This window comes from Mustela erminea, chromosome X, assembly GCF_009829155.1.
Source record: "Mustela erminea isolate mMusErm1 chromosome X, mMusErm1.Pri, whole genome shotgun sequence".
Taxonomy (NCBI): domain Eukaryota; kingdom Metazoa; phylum Chordata; class Mammalia; order Carnivora; family Mustelidae; genus Mustela; species Mustela erminea.
In genome coordinates, this window is record NC_045635.1 from 15,261,151 (window position 1) to 15,281,848 (window position 20,698).

Below are 20,698 nucleotides of genomic sequence, written 5' to 3' on the forward strand. Positions count from 1 at the left end.
AGTACTCGAGAGAAGTAGCCTCCAGCAGCGAGGACGAGCATGTAGGCAAGAGGAAGGTGGGGAAGGGAGAGATGAAGAAGGAGACATTTATCTGTAATACTTGGGATAATCGATACCATGTGCTGATTTCTTTTTCTGTATTACTTCTCCCGTGTTATCAATTCTCATTCTTTGTGGTTGTGCAAATCCATTAATATTTAGTACTTTCACTCTAAAACTCAGGAAATAGACAAAGCAGCTTTTGAGAAACATAAAACATCATCGGGGCCCTGATGGGACCACCCCCAACCCCCAATCCCCCAACAATCTTGCAATACAGTCCGCCCCCTTGTTTTCAGCTAAGGATGAGGAAACAGTTACAGAGGCTAAGCCTGAGGTGTTCATTTGCTACAGAGATAGAGCGGACAGGCAAACACCAGTTTCCTTGGGGTGGAGAAAGCAATTCCACGAATGCAGGAAAAAAACAGTGGCTACACTTCAACAAGAGCCCCCCTCCCCACCATTTGCTTGGACCTGAGGAAGGGGTTACAAGAGAACAAGGCAAATGACATTATGTGAGTACAGTTTAAACAAGAGCACACACCGATAACCCAGTGCAGGAAATAACACAACTTCCCCCCCTTGTTTTCATTGCATTTTATGTTTATTTATTTTTGCTTTCATAATGCATATTCTGTTCACGCAAAAGGTGCAAAAGACAGGAAGCAGGGGTTTAACTTGGCTGATGAAAAATCAAGCAGGGGTGACATTTCTAGTTCCATGAACAACCTACAACTAGGAGAACTTAAACGTCACAGCAGGTACCACAGAGCGCGCCCAACTTCACAGCTGTCTCCTCTTGGGACCTTTGGCTAGGTGAGAGAAGCTTTGAAGACAGTGGCCTCTAGTGGACTTTGAGAAGTGGCTTTAAAAAAAAAAGGTTTTTTTTTTCTTGTATTTTTGTGTTTTTGTGTTTTTTTAGTTTTTTAGTTTTTTAGTTTTTTTTTTTTGTTTTTTTGTTTTGTTTTTTTGAATCATGGTAGCTGCATCACAAAAGCTCCAGTCAAGAGGGTGGTAAAAAGAAGGCACAGATCATTGCAAATACCAGGTTTTCTCTTTCTCTTTTTTGTAAATATACCATCATATATAAGCTAAAATTTATCTCAGGGTGGCGGGCTTGGCTGGCAGGGGAAGGACGGGTCGGACCTACAATTGCATATGTAATAGAATCCTAGAGGGCACACAAAGCGAGGCAGCTTCCTGCCTGAAGCAAAAGGATGGGACACTCGCTCTGGACTATGTGTGATACAGACACTGGGAGAATCTGTGACAAAACACGATTAAAAAAATCATAAAATTATAAAGCTTGTAAACGAATAATCTGAAATTACATTTTATTAATGGAAAATATCATCAAAATAGTACCACTATGGACTAAACTGCCTGAGTTTTCATTTCGCATGAGATCTCATAGTAAAAAAGCCTTTAGCACAATTTGCTCTAAGTCACAGCCAGTGCCATGCCCAGGATTATTCCATGGGGAGGAATCTCCTCTTAGATGGGATTTGTGTTGTGCTATCAAGACTTCTGTGCTAACCTTTCAAACAGGGACACATGGAGGCAAACCTTTAATCTTTTGGCACAAGGTTATTTTGGCTGGGGCGGAAAATTTGAGTCTTGGACTCAGGATGAATAATGTGATATTTCATTTATCAAGTATTCATTTTGATTGAAGAGTTTTCTTTATGTCATTAACTTCCATCTATAAAGGAAAAACAAGAGCCGGACAAAAGCATAATGAATTCGCTGGACTGAGAGAAGCTGAAAGATAATCAACCTGGTCAAATGAAAGAAAAGAATCAACTTCACACTTTTCAAGGTGGAATGGGTGACGTGACATCTGAAGGACGAGAGGACGAGGCCAAAAGTGACGGAGACCTAAAGAACGGGCACGCAGATGCGAGGCGCTAGGAAGTGGTGGGTGTGTGCCTTCTCAGGCTCCCGGTAACCAAAATTTGTCGGAAGCAGCAAGAATTCCAGGGTCCAGGCCAGAGGGCAGAGCGGGCTGTACCGATGTGCTGGGCCACCTAGCGGTGTTGGAAGGCAGCTCTGGTGGGGCCCAAGAGGGTGTCTATGGGCAACCCCCAAGTGACGAGAAGCGGTTACCTATCCTTTCTCTAAGCAGCAAGGGTCCCAAGCAACACCAGGGACACCAGCTGGACGAAAGCTCCAAGTCTGCCTTCGGCCTTCTGCAACCCCCGCATATTCTCTGTGGGCATGCAACATGCACATTCTCATTTGGTAACAGCTGAGTTGGCTCAGGGGATGGCGGGGGATGGGGCTCTGATGCCCTGGCAGGACCAACGTGGCTCTTGGTGAGAAGTACAGAAAAGCGAGCGCCGACTGTGGACAGCTGTGGTCCTTGGAGTTCCAATGACAGAAGCCAGCTGGCAACGGGGCGCCCCCAGCACCACGCCCTCTGGCAGTTGCTGTAATGTGACCTTTGGAAATTGGAGGGAACTTTCCACAGAGGAGATGTTTCAGATAAATTCCAAATGACAAACCCTACTGGGGGCACATGGATTCATGCCTCCCTTCCCCCAAGGCTTTCTGGGTCGCAGGCGAGGACTAAAGTGAGCCTACACAGTTCTAAGAAAATGGCCACAGGAAGTGCATCAGAATCTACAGAGAAGGGACAGTCGTCTACTTTCAAAATGAAGTCCTGAGGCAGCCACCACCCCTGACTGGCCCTCTCTCGAGGCAGCCAGACCCCAAGGTACCCACCTGCAACCGAAGACGGATTTTCTTCTCTTCATCCAGCTCTGACAGTAACTGCTTAATCTCTCGTCTGAAAAGCAAATGGCCATGAAATTAAACACAAGCCCAGACTTTGGCAGTAAGAGCTAAGAAGTCTCTTACCACCACCAAATCCATCTGAGCATTTTACAGTGAACACATGGACACAACATTGTGTTCTTTCTTTACATTGTTACTGCTTGGCATTTACTGCAGACAGAAAGGCTCGCTATTATTTCTGGGCTCCCCAAATATGTGGCCATCAAACAGGAGGTCTGGAATGATCTTTGAGATCCATTCGTCTAAGCTTCTCCTAAAGGGAGAATATGGGGAAGGTGAGGCCAGAGAGGTGGCCTGACTTGTCCAATGGCTAGACTTGAGGATCCGAGCTCTGGTTCTGCTACCCTCCCTCTCGCTGGCCCTTTGTTATAGAATCACTGGTCTTTAGATATATTTACATAATAATTTTCACTGCGGCCTAGGTATGTCTTACTTTCACAGAGTTTTAAATTAATAAAAGGTTACTGGTAAGTTTTCATGGATTCTCACAAAATCTTACAAAGAGTAACACCTGAAATCTCAGAGTTAAAATAGCTCAACTAACCATATGGTAATGACGTCACAGAGAAAGCAGATGTGAGTTAGGGTACACAGTCTAATGCCCTTTACAACATTAAATAATGAAGTGGAACAAAGCTAATCATCTTGCAGACTCAGCACTCTACTCAGGACACTGCAACCGTCGCCATTCCGGCCAGAGAATGGTATCGCATTTTAGGGTAGCAGATGCTCCATTTTACGTGCACATTTTTACTAACTAGGTTAGAAAATCAAAAAAACAAGGACTGCAGAGAAAGTATACTAACTAAGGTATAAGTTATATTGCATTTGCTCCCTTCAGATGAGCCCCATGACGGTCCCTCTATGTGGCTCAACGGCTGGGCCCTGCTACCAGGTTCTAGGATGCTAAGGGGTTGTTACTCGTTACCGTATTTACTCAAGCCCACGCCATGCACCTCTATGTCAGCGGGCACTACTTAGAGCTCAGGAGAGAGGTAGCTGAGACCCGAAGCAGATGGCGTGATTCCAGGAAGACTATGGCAGGTCGGAGGAGTTAGCTGGGGAAGCCAATGCAAAGAATGTCACGAAGTCTTGAACTGGTCAAAGAGGGCCTGAGCCCGAGAGGAGGAAGGAACACGGGGGGATTGCTGGAGAAGAGCCAAGGCAGGAGCAGGGAGGGGAGGAGCAGCACACGTGGGGAGGAGGGGGGTCAGTAGGGACTTGCGCTGAAGGCTGAGAGAGAAGGGACACGACACTTAAGAGCTAGGGAGCTAGGGCCGGAGGTTTTAGGGACCCAGTGGCCCTGGGCAGGACGACTGTGAGAGGCAGGCATGGGGCAGTGGATTCTCTCACATGCCGATTCAAGAAGACGTGGGCTGGGGACGGACGGTCATGGGCAAATATGCCCGGGCTTCCCAGTGGGGAGGAGCGTGGGGCAGAACGGCCTCAAAACAATGGCGGGTCTTCATTCTGAGGCAGACACAGGCCATTTCTGATGTGGCCAGTCCCTCTCAGAGGACTGAAAGGGCTAAAGCCCTGGATCTGGGCCAGACCAACCCCAATGATGGTCCTCTTCAGAAGGCTGAGAACCAGCGCTCTGGGATGTCCTGGGGCCATGGGGTCACCGTCTAGGCAGGAGACACACGCTACCTGGACACGGCTGGGGCCCGCGGTTCCCCAAGCCTGTATCCCGCAGACTGAGAGAAGAGCTGGGGACTTTCAGGAGTGAGAGGCGGCCTGGCTGACCGTGAGAGAGCCTTTCTAGCTCCATCCGGCTGATTCTGCATATTCGATGGGCATCTTCCAGGTGGGGGGTAAAGCCAGGGGGCCCCAATTTCATTCGGCCCCTCCCAGCTGGAGTGGAGCAGAACCCAAACAGAGCCATAGTTCTCCAAGTGAGTTCCTTATAACCCTTGTCCTAGGGTGATCTAGAGAAAAAAGAATGTTCCAGAAAAATAGCATACATTATCCTCTCCACCTTTCTGGTGTGCAGCGAAGGCTCAGAGCTGTCCTTTTGGAGAAAAAAATCAATTACGTTTAACCCAATACTCCCCAAAGTACCTGGCCACAAGACACATTAGGGCCTCTAGCTCCATGCAGGGTGGCAGGTGTCCACTGCCCGGGGACCTCCCCCTCCAGAAGGCCAGGAGCTGGGGCTGCTCTGTGCGCCTGAGCCCCTACCTGGCCCGTTCAGTTCGCTGCATGGCTCTGCTCTTGGCAACCCTAGATCGTTTTTCAAAATTCTGTTCAGGAAACGCCTGCATAGATGCCTCCCCATCTAACTCCTCTAAGAAAGAGCTAACTGATCCCTAAACTCTGAGCCTCAGTTTACTCAGATGAGAACTGCCTACTTCTAACCCTTTTACTGTTTTTGTCACTGCATGCGGTATCCTGCGTAACAGTTACGGGTGCTATTTATTTTTGCCTTCAGGTCTTTCTTGTCGTCAGAGTGCTCCCCAAGGACCAGCGATGCAGAGAGTGTGTGTAGACATGCATGGAGAGAGCCCCAAGTCTCATGGGGAGAACATCTTGCTGAGAGTAAAGTCTTGGGTTTTAAGAATCCCCGCATCTCTCATTCCAGCCCCTAAATGCAAGCCAATCACTTCGTCAGACAGCGAGCTGAAGAAATGGCAATTTTGCTGGTGCTGGAGGAAACGCGGGCTGTTGGGCTAATCAGGAAGTGGTAGAAGCGCATACTGTATTTTATGGGGATTTAAAGATCGTTCTGCTGGGTGCATTAGTCCTGCTGGGTGCATTAGTCCTGGTAAGTGACTCTGCTGTCCGCCCCACAGCCAGCCCGTGCCCTCCCTGCGTGCTGCAGATCCGGTCACACGAGGAGCTGAGGGACATGAAGCCTCTCAGGTTCAAAGCCACCTCACCCCTGCTGCCATCCCCCTGGGGGAGCGGGCCGCCCACTCGCGCGGGTGGGAGACCCAGGCTTGCAGAATGTGGCCCTGGCCCAGCGGGCAGCAACTTGGGAGGTGGACGAAGAAGGGGCCCCGGACACTCACTTCTGCTGGTCCTTCATGGTCTCGATGATGCTCCTCAGCTCGCGGACCTGCGTCCTTAGCTCCTCCACGGCCGCTTGACTGCCGGCTGCGGCCTCCATCTTTGGTTTTCCTTCCGAGCCAAACAGAGACGGGGAGTTGGCTCTGTGTCCGGCTGTTCCCAAAGAGGACGACAGGGGGGCGGATGTCGCCGAGGACAGAGGGGCTGGCCCACCACCGCCCCCCGCAGCCATGCTCCCTGGCTTGGGCGGCAGGGACGCTTTGTTGTCGGACACCTGTGATGAGGGAAGGCGGAGAGGATTCAGGCCGGGGATCCGTGTTCGGGGAAGTCCCCGTCTCTATCCCCGCGCCCGTCTCCTGAAACACACTCGTCACTCACCCCTTTACCCACAAGCCCTCCAGGGCCTACTTGGCACAGGCATCCCCCCTCAAGAGCCTCCCCCTACGTGTTTTAAATTCGACCACCCACCTGGTAGTTCCTAACTGGTTTAACGTACGAGTCTGGAGGCCCACCTACTTGCTAGGCTCTGCAAACTCTGAAGTGAGCAGAACATCTTCCTAGCTCCCGAGAGCTCAGAACACAGTGAGGAGCGGACAGACCAGCCGACACACTGCAGACGCGGGGGGTGCTCTGCACACAGGGAGGTCAGCGCGGAGACATGAAGCACACACAACAGACCGACTAGCCCAGAGGGAAGGTGCCGGGGAGCTGCTGAGAGCCCCATCCTGGAGGAGGAGGACTGGGAGGCGGCCAGGGAGGAAGGGCGATTGGAGAGGACAGTCCGAGGAGGGAGGGAATGAGGCACATTTATGGCAAGCGGTCGCTCGGCAGCAGGGGCGGCACTGGAGACGGGGTGCAGGCTGCGGAGGTAGAGCGGGCCGTGCAAAGGGGTGACAACATCCTGCACAAAGCTCACAACGACTCCGGCTACAGAAGGGCCTAAAGGTGGGCACGCCTGGAGGCCGAGGGAATTCCTGGGAGATTCTCATCCAAGGAAAGCCAGGAATGGTGGGCGTCTGACAGATAGCGGCCAAGGGCAGAGAGCAAAGACAGCTCTGAGAGCTGTGGCGAAGGCAGGCTCATCCCACCGAGAGACACAGTGCCTGGCCTCGGGGAGCAGACCCCCGGCAGAGGGGGACGTGGGTCCGGACAGGCTGCAGGGCCGGGGGCGGGGACGGAGGAAGCCGGCTGGGAGGTTGTACCTTTCTCAGCAGGAGGAACAGCCTGAAGGCCCAGAAGACAATTTCACTTTTGACATTCTGAGTTTCAGGAGCCTGAGGGATAGCCAAGGGGGACACGTCCGGGGTGGGGGGCAGAGCCAAGGAGTGAACAAGTGCGCTGGGCCAGAGAGATCACCTGAGGAAGCGGCACCACGGGGTGAATAACACGGGATCGGGGGAGAAGAGGCCCAGTGATGGGACCTGCGGACTTGGCGAATTGAAGAGGTGGGGAGGGAGAGACGTCAGGGACCGGGACAAAGAGCGCCGACCAGAAGAGGGGCGGGACTTACAGAAGATCCCTGAGAGATTTTCAGAAGAGAAAAAAGGGTTGGATAAGCGGGTCAAGGGCGCTGAGAGGAAAACAGGGCTTGGGGGGCCTTTGGTGCCACAAGGGAGACTGAGGCCTAATCACGGCAGGTCATCGCCCGAAGAGGCAGAGAGAGGCGTGGCCTGCAAGTTTAGAACTCTCTTTCCAGAAAGCTGGCTGAAGACGGAGTTTGGGAGCAAGAGAAAGTGTTCACGGAGAAGCCTCAGGAGGAGACAGACTCATGCAAGGGTTCTGTTTGCTTTCAAAGATGGGGGAGACGCTGAGCTGGATAATATCCTCATGGAAAAGACCAAGGCAGGGCCAAGCTGGAGACAGAGGAGACAGGTCGGGGAGGCCTGATGAAGTGTCTTGCCCCAGGAGGAGGCTGAGAGGGCACAGGAAGTAGGACAGTCACGGGCAGGAGGGAAGAGGGGCATGGGGCAGCCCGGGGAGGAGGCAGCAGCAAGGGAACGTGAGATCCTGAGACCTAGGGCAGGGGAGCAGGAGGGCAAGCAGAATGGATGCTGGGAGGCAAGGGGCTGAGTGATGGGGAAGTCGAGGCTGGTGGGGAAGCTTGCCAACACAGCTGGGACTCGCCCAGCAGCAGGTGCCCAGGGCAAGAGCCAAGAAGGGGCTGGCTGGCATGGTGCGGAGGGAGAGTGAGGATCCGGCTGTGCTAGAGGGAGAGACTGGGCAGAGTGAGCCAGAAGCAGATGGGCCATCATTCCCAGCCTCTCCGCCCGCCTTTTCTCTGCCAAGTTACCATTGAGGAAAAGCGCTTTCTGCTGCCAGGGACAGCGCTCCGCCATCCCGTGCTTATTGCTGTAGGAGTTGTAGTAAGAGGGAAGAGGGACTGACATTTATGGAGCGCTGGTCACGTGCCGGATGTCCGCTAAATGACTGAAACAGGGCTCGGCCGGCATACACTTTTGAGAGCAGGAAACCAAGGCTTAGGGACGTGGTGGAGAAATTCCCCAAGTCCACAGCTAATAACTGGCAGGACTGGGCTTCAGTCCCCTCCGCTGCCGACTGGCCGCTGGAGCCCCGTACCGCGACGGTGGCTGCCTGAGCGTGACGATTCATGCTCCCCTGTCGTTCTTTTCTTTGTTTCTTTCCTATTCCAGGGTTCACACTTTTCCCCACTTCGCACTCTTCATCTCCCCCTGTGCCTCTTCCAACCTACCAATGTCCTCACGGACTGACTTCCAGGCAACTCTTCCATCAATGCGTCTTGCAGCATTTCCTACCTCACTCTCTGTCCCAGCCCACTGCAGCGGACAAGGGCTTCTGCAAGTCCTCACACAGTATTGGCCACTATACACCCTGCCCAAATTCGTTCAGGTGGAATTTGTAGTAAGCGATAAACAACATGCCAACTCCCAGGAAGAGAAGCGGGCTCCTGGAACGGAACTGAGAATCCGAAACCTGCAAAGCCACTGCCCACCAGTAGATGTCACTACAGAGACACCCAGGGGCCTGCAGAGAGACCGCAACTCTAGGTATACCCTCCCGTCATCAGAAAGAGCGGCGCTAATTCCAATTTCTGCAAATGGAACCCTTTTGTGAAGGAAAAATGCTTCAATTTTGTGAATAACTACCACTGATGTGTTTTCCAGGATCACAGTTTGGTGTACCAGACCAGGTTTTTAAGAAAATTCAGACATGTGTAATTTCTTAAATGTGCAAGAAGGAAAATCCTACATACCCTGTAATTTCTTTGTGTTAATTCCTGGTTCAAGTGTCTTTAAAAAAGGACTGCAATTTTCTGCTGTTGGGCAGAAAGCAGTTGCTAATGTGTATAGAAAATAATTCCAACTGACTGGGTTCTCTTAGCACCAGAAAATGCGTTCCGAGGATGAACAGGACGAATACCAGGTATCTTTCAGAAGTCCCGGGCAGATGCTACCCACTGCCTTCTTTGTTCTCACAAGCCGGTAATTAAAAATAGCTATACCATTCCCCGGGCACGCAATGAAATGAAAATGTTTTTAGACTCTAAACTGACCATAATAAATGAATCCAAAGCTGCTTTCTTTGAGGGACCCTCATTAATTAGTCAGAGTCGTGTGCTACTGCCAAACATACTCTGCTACATCATCAATTTTGAACACAAAAGCCAAGATGTGCCAGCAGAGGACACAGCACTTAATGTACGTAGTGCATTCTTTCTCCACACCTCTAAGCCCTTCAAGTTGCTTGGGCTGTGGTGGCGGTGGCGGCAGTAGTGACATGTGACAGTGTATGTTTATGTGTGGCTGCTGGTATGAAGAGATCAAACCACAAGAGAAAACATGGAAAATCAACCACTCAACTTGTATCTCAGAGATTCTGCCAGCTTCAGGGACTTTGTAACATGTCTCTGGGATTTTGATGACTAAAGTAGTAACTATTACAGAAGAGTAACAAAAACTTGCATTGTCTGTTGCACTGGACTGTTTGTGTCCCCTCGGTTCATATGTGGAAACCCTGACCCCCCCGTTGTGATGGTATTAGGAGGTGGGGCCTTTGGGAGGTGATTAGGTCATAAGGGTGCAGCCCTCATGAACGGAATTAGTGCCCTTAGAAAAGAGACCTCACTTAGCTCCCTCTCCCTCTTTCAACCACGGGAGGACACAACAAGAAGTTGGTGGTATGAGACCCTGAAGAGAGTCCTCACCAGAACCTACCACACTGGCACTCTCATCTGGGGCTTCCAGCCTCCAGAAACGTGAGAAAGAAATTTCTGTTGCCTCTAAGCCGCCCCATCTACGACTCTTAGAGCAGCCCAAACGGACTAAGCCATCTGGTGATCCTTGTCAGGTTTGTAACTCATCATCAGAGCACACCCGAAAAGGCTGGGGTCCGTGCTGTCTGGACACCCTTGCCTTGGCTGGTCACTCACTTGGGATATGGTAACAGTCTTTGAAGTTTTCTTTGATGCTTCCACTCCTCTGTGTGCAAGCGAAACGTGTTCCTCTTTATCTTCTTCGGGACTTGGGGAGTCAAAGATATCAGGGCTTGAAAGGGAAGACTGGATAAAGCCAAAAGAAAATGCTTTTGTCAGAATTACACCTTAGCTGACAGAGCTTTTGTTAACATAATGCTGTATGCTTTTCAAAGCACTCGCCACTTCTATTTTGTTTGTCTCCTTATTATAACCTCGAGAGGCAGAAAGGGTGCTATTATCTGTGCGCTAGAGATAGTGGCAGAACTGGGACTAAGAAGCGAGATTTCCTCCAGCAGGGATCTTTCCATGGGATCCTGGCACCGATGCCTGTCGGGCATTTCAGCTGTCCGGGCCTGCGTCACCCAGCTTTTCCCGCTCCCACCATCATTTGGAGCCTCCCTTCTTTCTGTGAACACTTGCTACTGTGTGCTAAGCGCTGAGCGGTGGTAAACTTAGGTGACATGCCAGACACGGTCCCAGATCTCACAAGGCTGACAGTCCAGTGGGGAGGGACACGCAGGGCAAGAGGAGGCTACCTCTGACCTGTCTCTCCTCCTTTCCTTCTGGATCCTTTTCCAGGACCACGAAATCTGAGGCAGAGCAAAGTGCCCGCTAGAACTTGTTGGAGAGGAACCATTCCAGGGGGCACGAGGTCACGGGCCTGCGGGCCAGGGAGCAGCATTTCTGCACTCCAGGGCACAGCCCTGCCTGCCCAATGGCCAGCTCACCTCTAACTGGGCAACTTATGGCTAAATCTCCACCCTCATGGGCACAGAACGGCAGCATCTTTTGGTAGAATATGGGAACAATACTCCTACCCTTCCTGTCTCACTGTGAAGATCAAAAAGCTGGATGAATGTGAACCCGTCAGTGGAGTTCACTTGGAAGTAAATGATTATTGTGCTAGAATTTTGCTATTTTAGCAAAAAAACAAATGAAAATGAAGAGTTTCTGAGGCAAGGGATTTTTTAAAAATGAAGAATCGTCCAGAAATCTCTTTGGGTGAGCTTGCATTTAGCTGCATGTTTGTGCCGTCTACCCTGGTGGTGGGAAAATCATCCTATCTAGAATCATCACTGGTGTCATTACAGAAAAATCATGCCCACATCACCCCATGTTTATTTTCTTCTGTTTATCTTACTTTCTAAGGCAGGAAACTAATATATCTAGGGATTTGTAAGCAAAGTCTTAGAATTAAAAGGTCTTATTTGTTTATCTTTGTTTTATCTGAAAATCCAATTGCCTAGAATAATACCCCCAACTAAGCTTTCTTATTACTCTAAGCTTAACTGCTTAGTCACATTGCAGTGCCTGTACCCCTTCACTTGGAGATTTTATTCAAAAAGCCAGTTTCCTTCTGTGTAACCTACAGTTCATGAGCTGCCAATCAAATCTCACTCTTTGAATTCAATAAACATAAAGAAGCTCAGACTAGGGTGAGAGGTCCCAGGTTGGCTAATTCTGACCGGTGTATCTCCGCAGTCATTCCTTCCAATGGCCTGGTAGGAACATGTCCATATCCAGATCCCATTTTGCTATGAAAAGCCTATGGGTCTAAGCAGAGGAAGAGCCAATATGAATTTGAAATGTCCATCCACATGGGGATGGATGGGGATAAAGTAAAGGGAGTAATTATACTTCTTTAAAGCACAAGTGTATCCTGTTATTTTAAGTCTACACATGAAATTGTTGCACACAGAATGCCAAAATTTGAGTCATGGCGCCATAAGCTTCCTAAGGGCAGGGACCTTGTATGTCTCACTCCCAGTCATAGACTTTGTACCTGGCTCAGAGCTGAGTCCACACATGAGGTGCCTTTACCCAGTTCCCCAGATATACACGAACCCCCAGGCATGGGATGCATGAACCAAGGATGGGGTGGCGGATGGCAAACTGACTTCCTCTGTATTTAATTCCAGATGCCTCAAGGCCCTCTAGACCTTTCAAAGTTGGGAAGAATTTGGAGGAGAAAACAAAATGGAAGGATTTATAGAGAAGATGTGGGAGATAGGATCAAACACTTAGAGATACTAAGAGGCAAGTAAATAGGTTGTGTGTGTGTGTGAGGCATGTCGGGGAGGGCACAGGGAGAGGAAAGATGGTAGTGACACAGGACCCTGTATGAAGAGTAACAAAATAAGCCACTTTGTCAAGCCTTTCTTCCGGAAAGGTATCAACACATGGTTAGGGTAGTTTCCTACCAAGAGGAAAAATAGCATGATTCAAACCCCACCCCCAAACTCAACAGATAGAGAGAAGAGGTTCGAAGGAAGTGGCATTCTCTTTCTTCTAAATGCGGCCCTCTGCGGTGGGATCAGTGATGAGGCGAAAGGAGGAAGTGTTCTGGAAAACCTGCAAAAGGTTAAGTCCTTAGTGTATCTGGGTCAATGAAGATCATAAGACCTTAGACCTGCATTCCCAGCAAGGACAAGACAATGTGATATGGGAGAAGGAGAGAGGGAAGGAGGGAGAGAGAGAGAGAGAGAGAGAGAGCGCGCTCATGGATGCATCAAGTTTTTTTTCAATGACATTCACTTCATTGTTTATAATGAAGAAGTGGAAGCAATAGTGCACTGACCAGATAAACTCTCATATATCCACAGGCTGGAACACTAGGTAGCCATGAAATGTGACATCATGGAAAATGGGCAATGATTGGGGAGAAAGTGCACAATATGGCGGGGGGGGGGGAAGCATGTACTATGTACCCCATTTGGAAGAAATAATGTTATATACATACAAATACAATTTTAAATAAAATACAGATACACAGCAAGTGGTTAACAGTTCTTAGCTCTGGAAAGCAGGATTACGGGGTAACTTACTTTCATCTTCTTGCGTTTCACTGTTGAAATTTGGTACAACAAATATGTTACAGGTTTCCAGTGAGGAAAGGAGTTATTCAAAATGACCCAAACAAAAACGTTCTTCTGTGGGTTATCTGGAGCACTCTGACTGGTCTCACCTACTTGACGAGGTACCTCATATGTGTACAATCTCCTAAAAGTGTGCGGGGGGTTCCGTGGAGGGGTGCCAATAATGGGGCTTCAAGAGAAAAAAGCTTGGCCATTGTCAAGCACCTGTATAGTGGCGGATTATTCTGTAGCAAAGTTTTGTTTATAGACCAAATAAACCTCGTTCTCTCCCACCATAAAACACAACATTTTTTTTTTCTTACCAATTTCATTTCAGGTTCAAATAAGGATCAGTCTGGAAGGAGAAAGAAGGAAAGTGGGACTAGGCAGTGCCCACCTCACTGGCACATGTGCAAAGAACAAAGAGAAAGAAATACTGCTTGATTCCAGAAGACTCTCCAATCACTCTTGGTCAGCAGTCTATCTCATGACCTCCCTCTCCTGGCTCGCCTTTGTACTAGCCACTGGCGGCAGAGTCCTCGGCTGGCGTCTCTAAGCTGACCTGCTCTCCGGCAGCAGGAGGAGTGAGGAGACACTTACGGAGGTGAGGGACTGGGACGGAGGCCGCCTCCCCGTGGCTTTTGGTCTGCTTGTGGTTGGGTGACTGAGTTTCTCAGTAGATGATACCACAGAGTCAAAACCTTCTAAGTCTAAAACAAAAGTAAAACAGAGTTTTATGAGAAAAAATTTGAAGTGAGGAAAGGTTCTTAGAACAGGCCATGAGCACCTTTTCCTTAATACTCATCCTTTATATCTGGCTTGTGTCATCATCGCTGAAGGTGATTTCCATCCTCTGGTCATCCAATGAATGAGGTAGGTCTTTTAAAAGCTTCAGAAAGAGGGGGTAAAGGAGGAATCCCCGTTCCTCCACAAATGCAAGTTCATTTTGCTAGATAAAACATTCTTGCCATCCCAACACGAAAAGCAGTTATCACAAGGTACAATACCCATGGACAAATGAATGCTGATCATTGATTCTGAAAGAGGAGAGATGGCAGCTTCCTGCTCTCATTGTAAACCACGGCCCGGCCATCCCCTAATCGTAGACAAAGAACTCCCTGGAGGTGGGGAGCAAGCTTCAAGCTCTCCAGCTAACTCCCGGAGCCCGGCACCATTCTGCTTTGAGAGGCATCACTCAGTGGAGATGTGGTCTTCGGTCATCAGTGCGCTCATTCATTCAGGCCCTCCTGGCTGAGCAGCTACTCTGGCTACACATGGGGCCAGGTACCCAGGCTACACCAGTGAGCATGGCAGAAAGCACCCTGCCCTCCGGGAACCTCCGTCTCTGTGACAGAGGTCTCAGAGGAATATAGAATCATTCAGCCAGATCACAACCGCACTCCGCATGTGTCCAGGAGGAAGGCCTCTGCCTTTACTGTTTTTACCTTTACAGTTTTGTTTCCAGAACCATGTTTAGTCTAAGCCAGGGATAGCCATCCTGCTCCTTTTTGCCTGTGATTGGTCTAGAGGTGGATAAAATTCCCCATTATATACTTCATCTGATGCCCCAAGTCATCATCTGATATTAATATCTCCCCACTTAATTCTGAATCGCTTTTTCTCTGATTGCAAAGGTAATACCCACTCAATGTACCACTGTTTGAGGAAAAACATGGAATTGTAACAAAAGAAAGTCAAGCATAACCTTACCACGCCAAGACAACCACTATTAGTGTTTCAGTATATTACCCTCCACGTTCTTTTTCTAAAAGAGGATAGTCTAGGGTCACACTATATGGAATATTGCATTTTGCTTATTTCACCTATCTAATATGCCCTGACTCTAAAAATTCTTCATAAATATTGTGATGGGGGCATAATTTCCTGTTGCACTGCCATTCATGATTTATTGAACCAATCCTCCATTGTTGGATAACTAGTTTCCAAATATTTCCCTCTTTGATTTTTGTTAATAGGAAAGTGCTGCACAGATAGTCTTGCGTGCATGCTACGGACAATGAGTTTAGCGGGTTCTGCACGTGGCTCCCCAAAGGGGAGAACGTAAGAAGGCCCAGGTCAGGGAGGTCTGCTGGTGGGTGGGGGCTGGCTGTGGAGAACAGGAGGCACAAGGAGGCCAAGGGCTGAGCAGGCGGCCAGGGGGGGAGATGAAGGAGAAGGCCATTAAAGGTTCCAGCACTCGAGCTGCTGCCGAGGGCCTTGGCTGGGTGCGGCCAGGGGCTGAGGGCACCCGCCTGTATCGTGACTCTGTCCTGGCAACTGAAACAAGCTCTGGAGGCAAAAGCTGAGCAGGGCGAAGCAATTAAAGGCCAGTTAAAGACTAATTCACTCTGGTTCTCCACCGTGGCTGCACGGTGAAATCACCTGGACAATTAAAAGAAAGTGATTCGGGCCTGGCTCCCTCTCTGGGGACGGACGGAATTCGCCGGGGGAGCAGCCTGTGTGCAGCTTTTCAGCCCCCCCCCCCCCCCGGTGACATTAGCACGCGGCCGTGTAGAGAAGCAGCGCTCTAGCAGAGGCTAGGGGAGGAAGGGAGAAGCAAGGACGGGACCGGGCGGAGGGGAGAGGCCGCGAGGGCACCGCCACCGGGGGATTCTGAGGGGACGGCCTGCCCAGGCGAGCTGTCAGGAGTAAGGCTTGGCCACAGACAGCTCCTCCAAGGCCACGCTGGGCAGTGCTGACCCAGGGTGCGGGGCAACAGACGTGCCCAAGCAGCTGATCAAAGTGGCACCCGAAGGCTCGGGGACTGGGGGCCAGTCAGACACGCAGCTGCGGGAGTGAGAAGGTGGCCGTAATAAATCGCACTTTCAGAATGACTCAGGTGCGGTGTGTGCCTTCCGAGCTTAGACCGTGACCCCCCCGAGGAGAGGAACCCATCCTTGGGCTCTCAAGGTCTAGCACGTTCCTGGGACGGACCTGCGCACTATTCTGTGCATGAAGGAACAGGTGAACAAACGAACTAGACAACACGTGAACAACCCATCCCAGGAAGAAACTCTGACTCCTGGAGCGTCGTTTCCAGGGGCACCTACTGATGGGGGCACAGGGTGGCCGCTGCGGGCCGGGAGGCAGCATTCTGGGCCTTGCCTGCAGAGGACGCTTGGCTGGCCCCTTCTACCTCACTGGCTGAGGTCCACGCCGAAAAAACCCAGACACATGGAAGGCTGGCCACCTTCTCCTCAAGGGATGGACAGATGGCCGAGAAGACTGCCTCATCCGTCCGTCCCTGTCACTCAAGAGTAAGAGGATGGCTAGAGTCCTTCAGGGGAAGCCACTCTTTTAACCTCTTCATGCACATCCAACTACCGGAACTTCCAGCTTGTACAAAGCACCTTTTGGAAACAACAACACGAAACTTCCGGAAAGAAAGAGCCACACCAAGTATGAGGTCGCCTGCCACAAAAGGCACCTCAGAGCCCCAGCTGCGATGCACTTCCGCTTCCTGATGGCGGAGGAGGCCACTCTTCCGTCCCACAGCAGAAACCTTCGGTGGCACAGAGTGCGCTCTCGTGACTGCAGCCCCGGGAGCTGACATGAAGGCAGACTTTCCATGACTAACTCATTGTGGTGTGAAGAAAATGTCCCAGTTTTCACGATGGTTTCTGAAATGAATCAGGCTGAAACTTGATATAAGCTTTCTCAGCCTGGCTGGGAATTTTTCCTCTTAGTAACAAATGGTTTTAATGCTCACAAGCCAATCCAAAACTATTGAACTGGCAAATGGTGGGTATTTTTTTAAAAGTTAGTTTCATAAGGATGAGAGGTTCTTGGCTCCTCTCATACTTGAAAGATGAGCCCTCTGCAGACATACGGGGATAATTTATGTTGGACAGGAGCCAGCCTGGAAAGGGCGTTTGACTCTTTGTGGCACACACAGTTGCCCATTTTCCATCAACTGCAGTCATAGCCTATTTCGTCCAATTAGAAAATGTGGGCTTATTTTCCATGGATGGGAGGAGGGATGGTACCAGTGGCCACAGGAGACCTACGACATGTCCAGTGAGAGTGCAGAAGAGAAACAATTAAAAGTCTGAGACACGCCTGCTGTCACCAAAGGAACAGTTTTGCAAGCTCTTAAATGGCTTAGTCCTTGTAGCTCATTGCTCTGGGCTGGAGAAAGAGCCCTAGAGCAGAAGTTTCCTACAGCTAAAGTGTGGCGGTGTCACTACCTCCTAGTAGCTTGGGAAGCTATCCGTTCTCTATGTCACTGTCAAGGATCATCACGGCTGGCGGGGCTCCTTGTGGACTACAGGCCTAGAAAGGCTATAATGGACTTCTCACTCCTAACCTGGTACCACTCCATGGCAGCCCCCAGACACACATGTGAGGTGAAGATCTGACTATGTCCCCCTTCTCTGCTTAAAATCCTTCCCAAGTTCCCAGGAAATCCTGGTGACCTAGCGTGGCCAAGGCCCCCGAGGTATGGCTAGTGCCCACCTCTGTCTCTGTCCCTTGCGTGACTTCCCTCCCCTCCCCTTTCCCCTGGGGCCATCAAGGCTTGGCTGAGCGACCAGGTCCTCTTCCAAAAAGCCAGACTGCACCCTAAAGCCTGGCCTGGGTGCTCCCCTACTCACCCACCCCTCCAATCTCGGCACTTAGCACCCTGACTGGCTTTCCTTGTTGACTTATCTGTCTCCCAGTAGCTAGAAAAGAAGCTATGGCTTTTATCTATATTTCCCCAGGGCCTAATGTCATTTCTGGCTTCTGGTGGATATTTAATAAATGATTATTGGATAAATGAACAAACAACCTTTCTGGGCTTCAGTATTTCCACCAGAGGGGGGAAAAATGGGAGAATTATCTGAGCTATCAGCTTTGTAGGGTCATTCTTTTGTAAATGAGAAATTATATGAAAATGCTTTCAAATCATCAGGTAGAATTTTATTTCAGTATACCATTGTTGGAGCTATGGGATTTGAGAACAGAGATCTAAGAGCAAGACTAAATGAAAAGAATAAAACAAAACATTTTTTTTTCTCCTTCCTCTTTTCCTTCCTCCCTCCTTCCTTTTTTAAGGCAGTCTGGACAGGAAGCCTCACCCTGCATGTAGATCATGTGACTAGTGTGTAAATCATGTGCAGACACCAAATACGGGCCGTTTAGTAGGGGTCAAATGAACACCTGTGTTAGCTGAGTTACCAAATGAAAAATTCTCATTTAAGGAACAATTAGATTCTATGGGAAGATAAACCCTCCAAAATGTGGAAGGATATAGGAAATTACCTGCTGTGTTTTCATCTGTAATCCAGGTGTGAAGTGTGGAAGACACAAGCACTGAGAAGAAGCAGGTCTGAGCCACTGTTCAGCCAGCCCACGATGCCACACTTCACACATGCACGCTCACGTAACTTGTGCAAAACCCATGCAGGGTAGGCTACTCTTTTCCACAAAGGGAGACAGACAGAGGATCAGAGTTTAGACAAATTAGCCAAGGTCACAACCAGAAAGTGACAGGGCCCGCATTCAGATTCATGTCTGTGGAATTCCTTCCACTATGGAGCACTGAAAAGACAGCAGGAATATTTTACCTGAACTGATTAAACCGATTCTGAGAATTATTTCTATACCAAGAACAAGAAAAGATACTAGGACTGTAATAGGAATGTATACTAGGAATATAATCTTGTGTGTGTGAAGAAACCCCTCTATGCTCTTATAATAAGCTCTTTTATTTTATTCCAATGTGTTTGGGGGGGGTGCTTGGTGGCTCAGTTGGTTAGGCGCCTGACTCTTGATCTCAGCTCAGGTCTTGATCTTAAGGCTGTGAGTTCAGGTCTGGTGTTGGGCTCCACATCCAGCATGGAGCCTACTTTAAAAAATATACTTATTCCAATGTGTTTTTAAGTGGAAAGAAAAAGGGACTGGCTTCCTGAAGGAAATTTCTGGTAAGAAATGGAAGGTGTTAGGCAAGTTAAGTCAGACAGTTTAGCTATTCAGTACAAAGTAACTTTTATGTGGAAACTTGTAGCTGAAGAGTAGGAGAGGGAGATAAGGAGTTTCTTTGCTCATTCACTTAATCAAATCTTTATTAAATATCTACTGTGTGCCAAGCATAGCTACAATTAGGAGAATGAAAGTAGAATCACTCTCTAACAGCACTATCCATTCAAACTTGCTGTGATGAGGGAAACCTGCTGTATCTGTATCATCCAACATGGTAGCCACTGGCCCCACTTGGCTGCTGAGTGCATGGAATATGGCTAAGTGTGATTACTTAAAATAAATTAAACTTAAATAGCCACATATGACTAGTGGCAATGAAGATCTCTATCACGAGCCTACATCATGGTATTGGCATTTCTTCTCATTTATGCTCAGTCCACTCATTCTGCCATATACACTAAGGGAGCCCTACAATCCAGGCTCTGGGCTAGGCACGGAGGGATACGGGGGTGAACAAAATAGCCATGGTCCCCGCCTCACAAAGCTTAGAGCCCCCAAGAGGGATGATCTTTTATACATACCATTACAAATTCTGCTAGCTACTATGAAAGAAAGGTAGAAGATGAAATTAGGAATGATAGCATGGGAACCTAATTTAAATATGGAGAAGCGGGACGGGAAGGGGGGCATGGCTTTCTGAAGTGTAGCCCTGAGGAGTGGTAAAATGCTTCACAGGGACTGATAACAGGCAACGAGAAGTGGGGAAAAATAACTTTTCAGATTTGCTTTCCTTTAAAAATTACTTACTACATGCCTGAATTTGTTACGCAAAATAGTTTAGGAAATAATGTATTTACTGGAAATAGTGGTTATGCTATTATTATAGGAATATAAATTGGCACAGCCTTTTCGTAATGCCACTTGGCAATACCTATCACAAAATGCCAGTGCATACACCTTCAGATAGCTCACTTCTAGAAACGGATCCATAGAAATGTTTATGTCAGGGCACCTGGGTGGCTCAGTTAGTGAAGCGATTGCCTTTGGCTCAGGTCACGATCCCAGGGTTCTGGGATTGAGCCACTTGTTGGGCTCCCTGCTCAGCAGGGAGTCTGCTTCTCCCTCTCTCTCTGTGCTCTCTCTCTCTCAAGTAAATAAATAAAATCTGAAAAAAGAGAAATATTTATGTAAGTGTAGAATGATATATTTATTTACGAGGCCAGTGGTCTTCAAACTGTTTTACTGGTGCACCTCCTAAAATAATTTTGAAAAACCACGTGCCCCCTTATACATCTAAAAAGTTGACATCTAAAATTTGAGATGTTTTTGTCACAAAGATGTAATTTCTGCTATACTTTAAAAGATAACTATGATATTGCTCTCTTAAGTATATTCCACATACATTTGAATGCCATGACAGCTTAACAACCGCTGTCATCCATCTTAAAAAATCATGGATAAGCTGGGGCACCTGGGTAGTACAGTCGGTTAGGCATCTGACTCTTGGTTTCTGTTCAGGTCACGATATCAGGGTCATAAGACTGAGTCCCATGATGGGCTCCATGCTCTGCTTGGAATCTGCTTGAGACTCTCTTTCCCTCTCTCTCTGCTCCTTCCCCCTGGGCTCGCTAGCTCTCTCTCAAAT

General features: G+C 48.9%; 1 protein-coding gene across 7 annotated transcripts in view; it reads right to left on the bottom strand.

Annotated features, from left to right (window-relative positions):
• Window positions 1–621: 621 nt before the first annotated feature.
• Window positions 622–20,698, bottom strand: part of SH3KBP1 (SH3 domain containing kinase binding protein 1) — a 337,564-nt gene continuing 317,487 nt past the window's right edge. For 5 of the 7 annotated variants that reach the window (XM_032331647.1, XM_032331648.1, XM_032331650.1 and 2 more), the window contains 5 exons: window positions 13,753–13,862; window positions 10,253–10,381; window positions 5,847–6,118; window positions 2,764–2,827; window positions 622–1,741 (listed from right to left, as the gene is read on the bottom strand). In XM_032331647.1, the coding sequence (XP_032187538.1) occupies window positions 1,700–1,741; window positions 2,764–2,827; window positions 5,847–6,118; window positions 10,253–10,381; window positions 13,753–13,862 (617 nt within the window). In that variant the 3' untranslated portion in view covers window positions 622–1,699. The remainder of the gene's footprint in view (window positions 1,742–2,763; window positions 2,828–5,846; window positions 6,119–10,252; window positions 10,382–13,752; window positions 13,863–20,698) is intronic. The other 2 variants (XM_032331651.1, XM_032331653.1) reach the window with 1 other exon arrangement.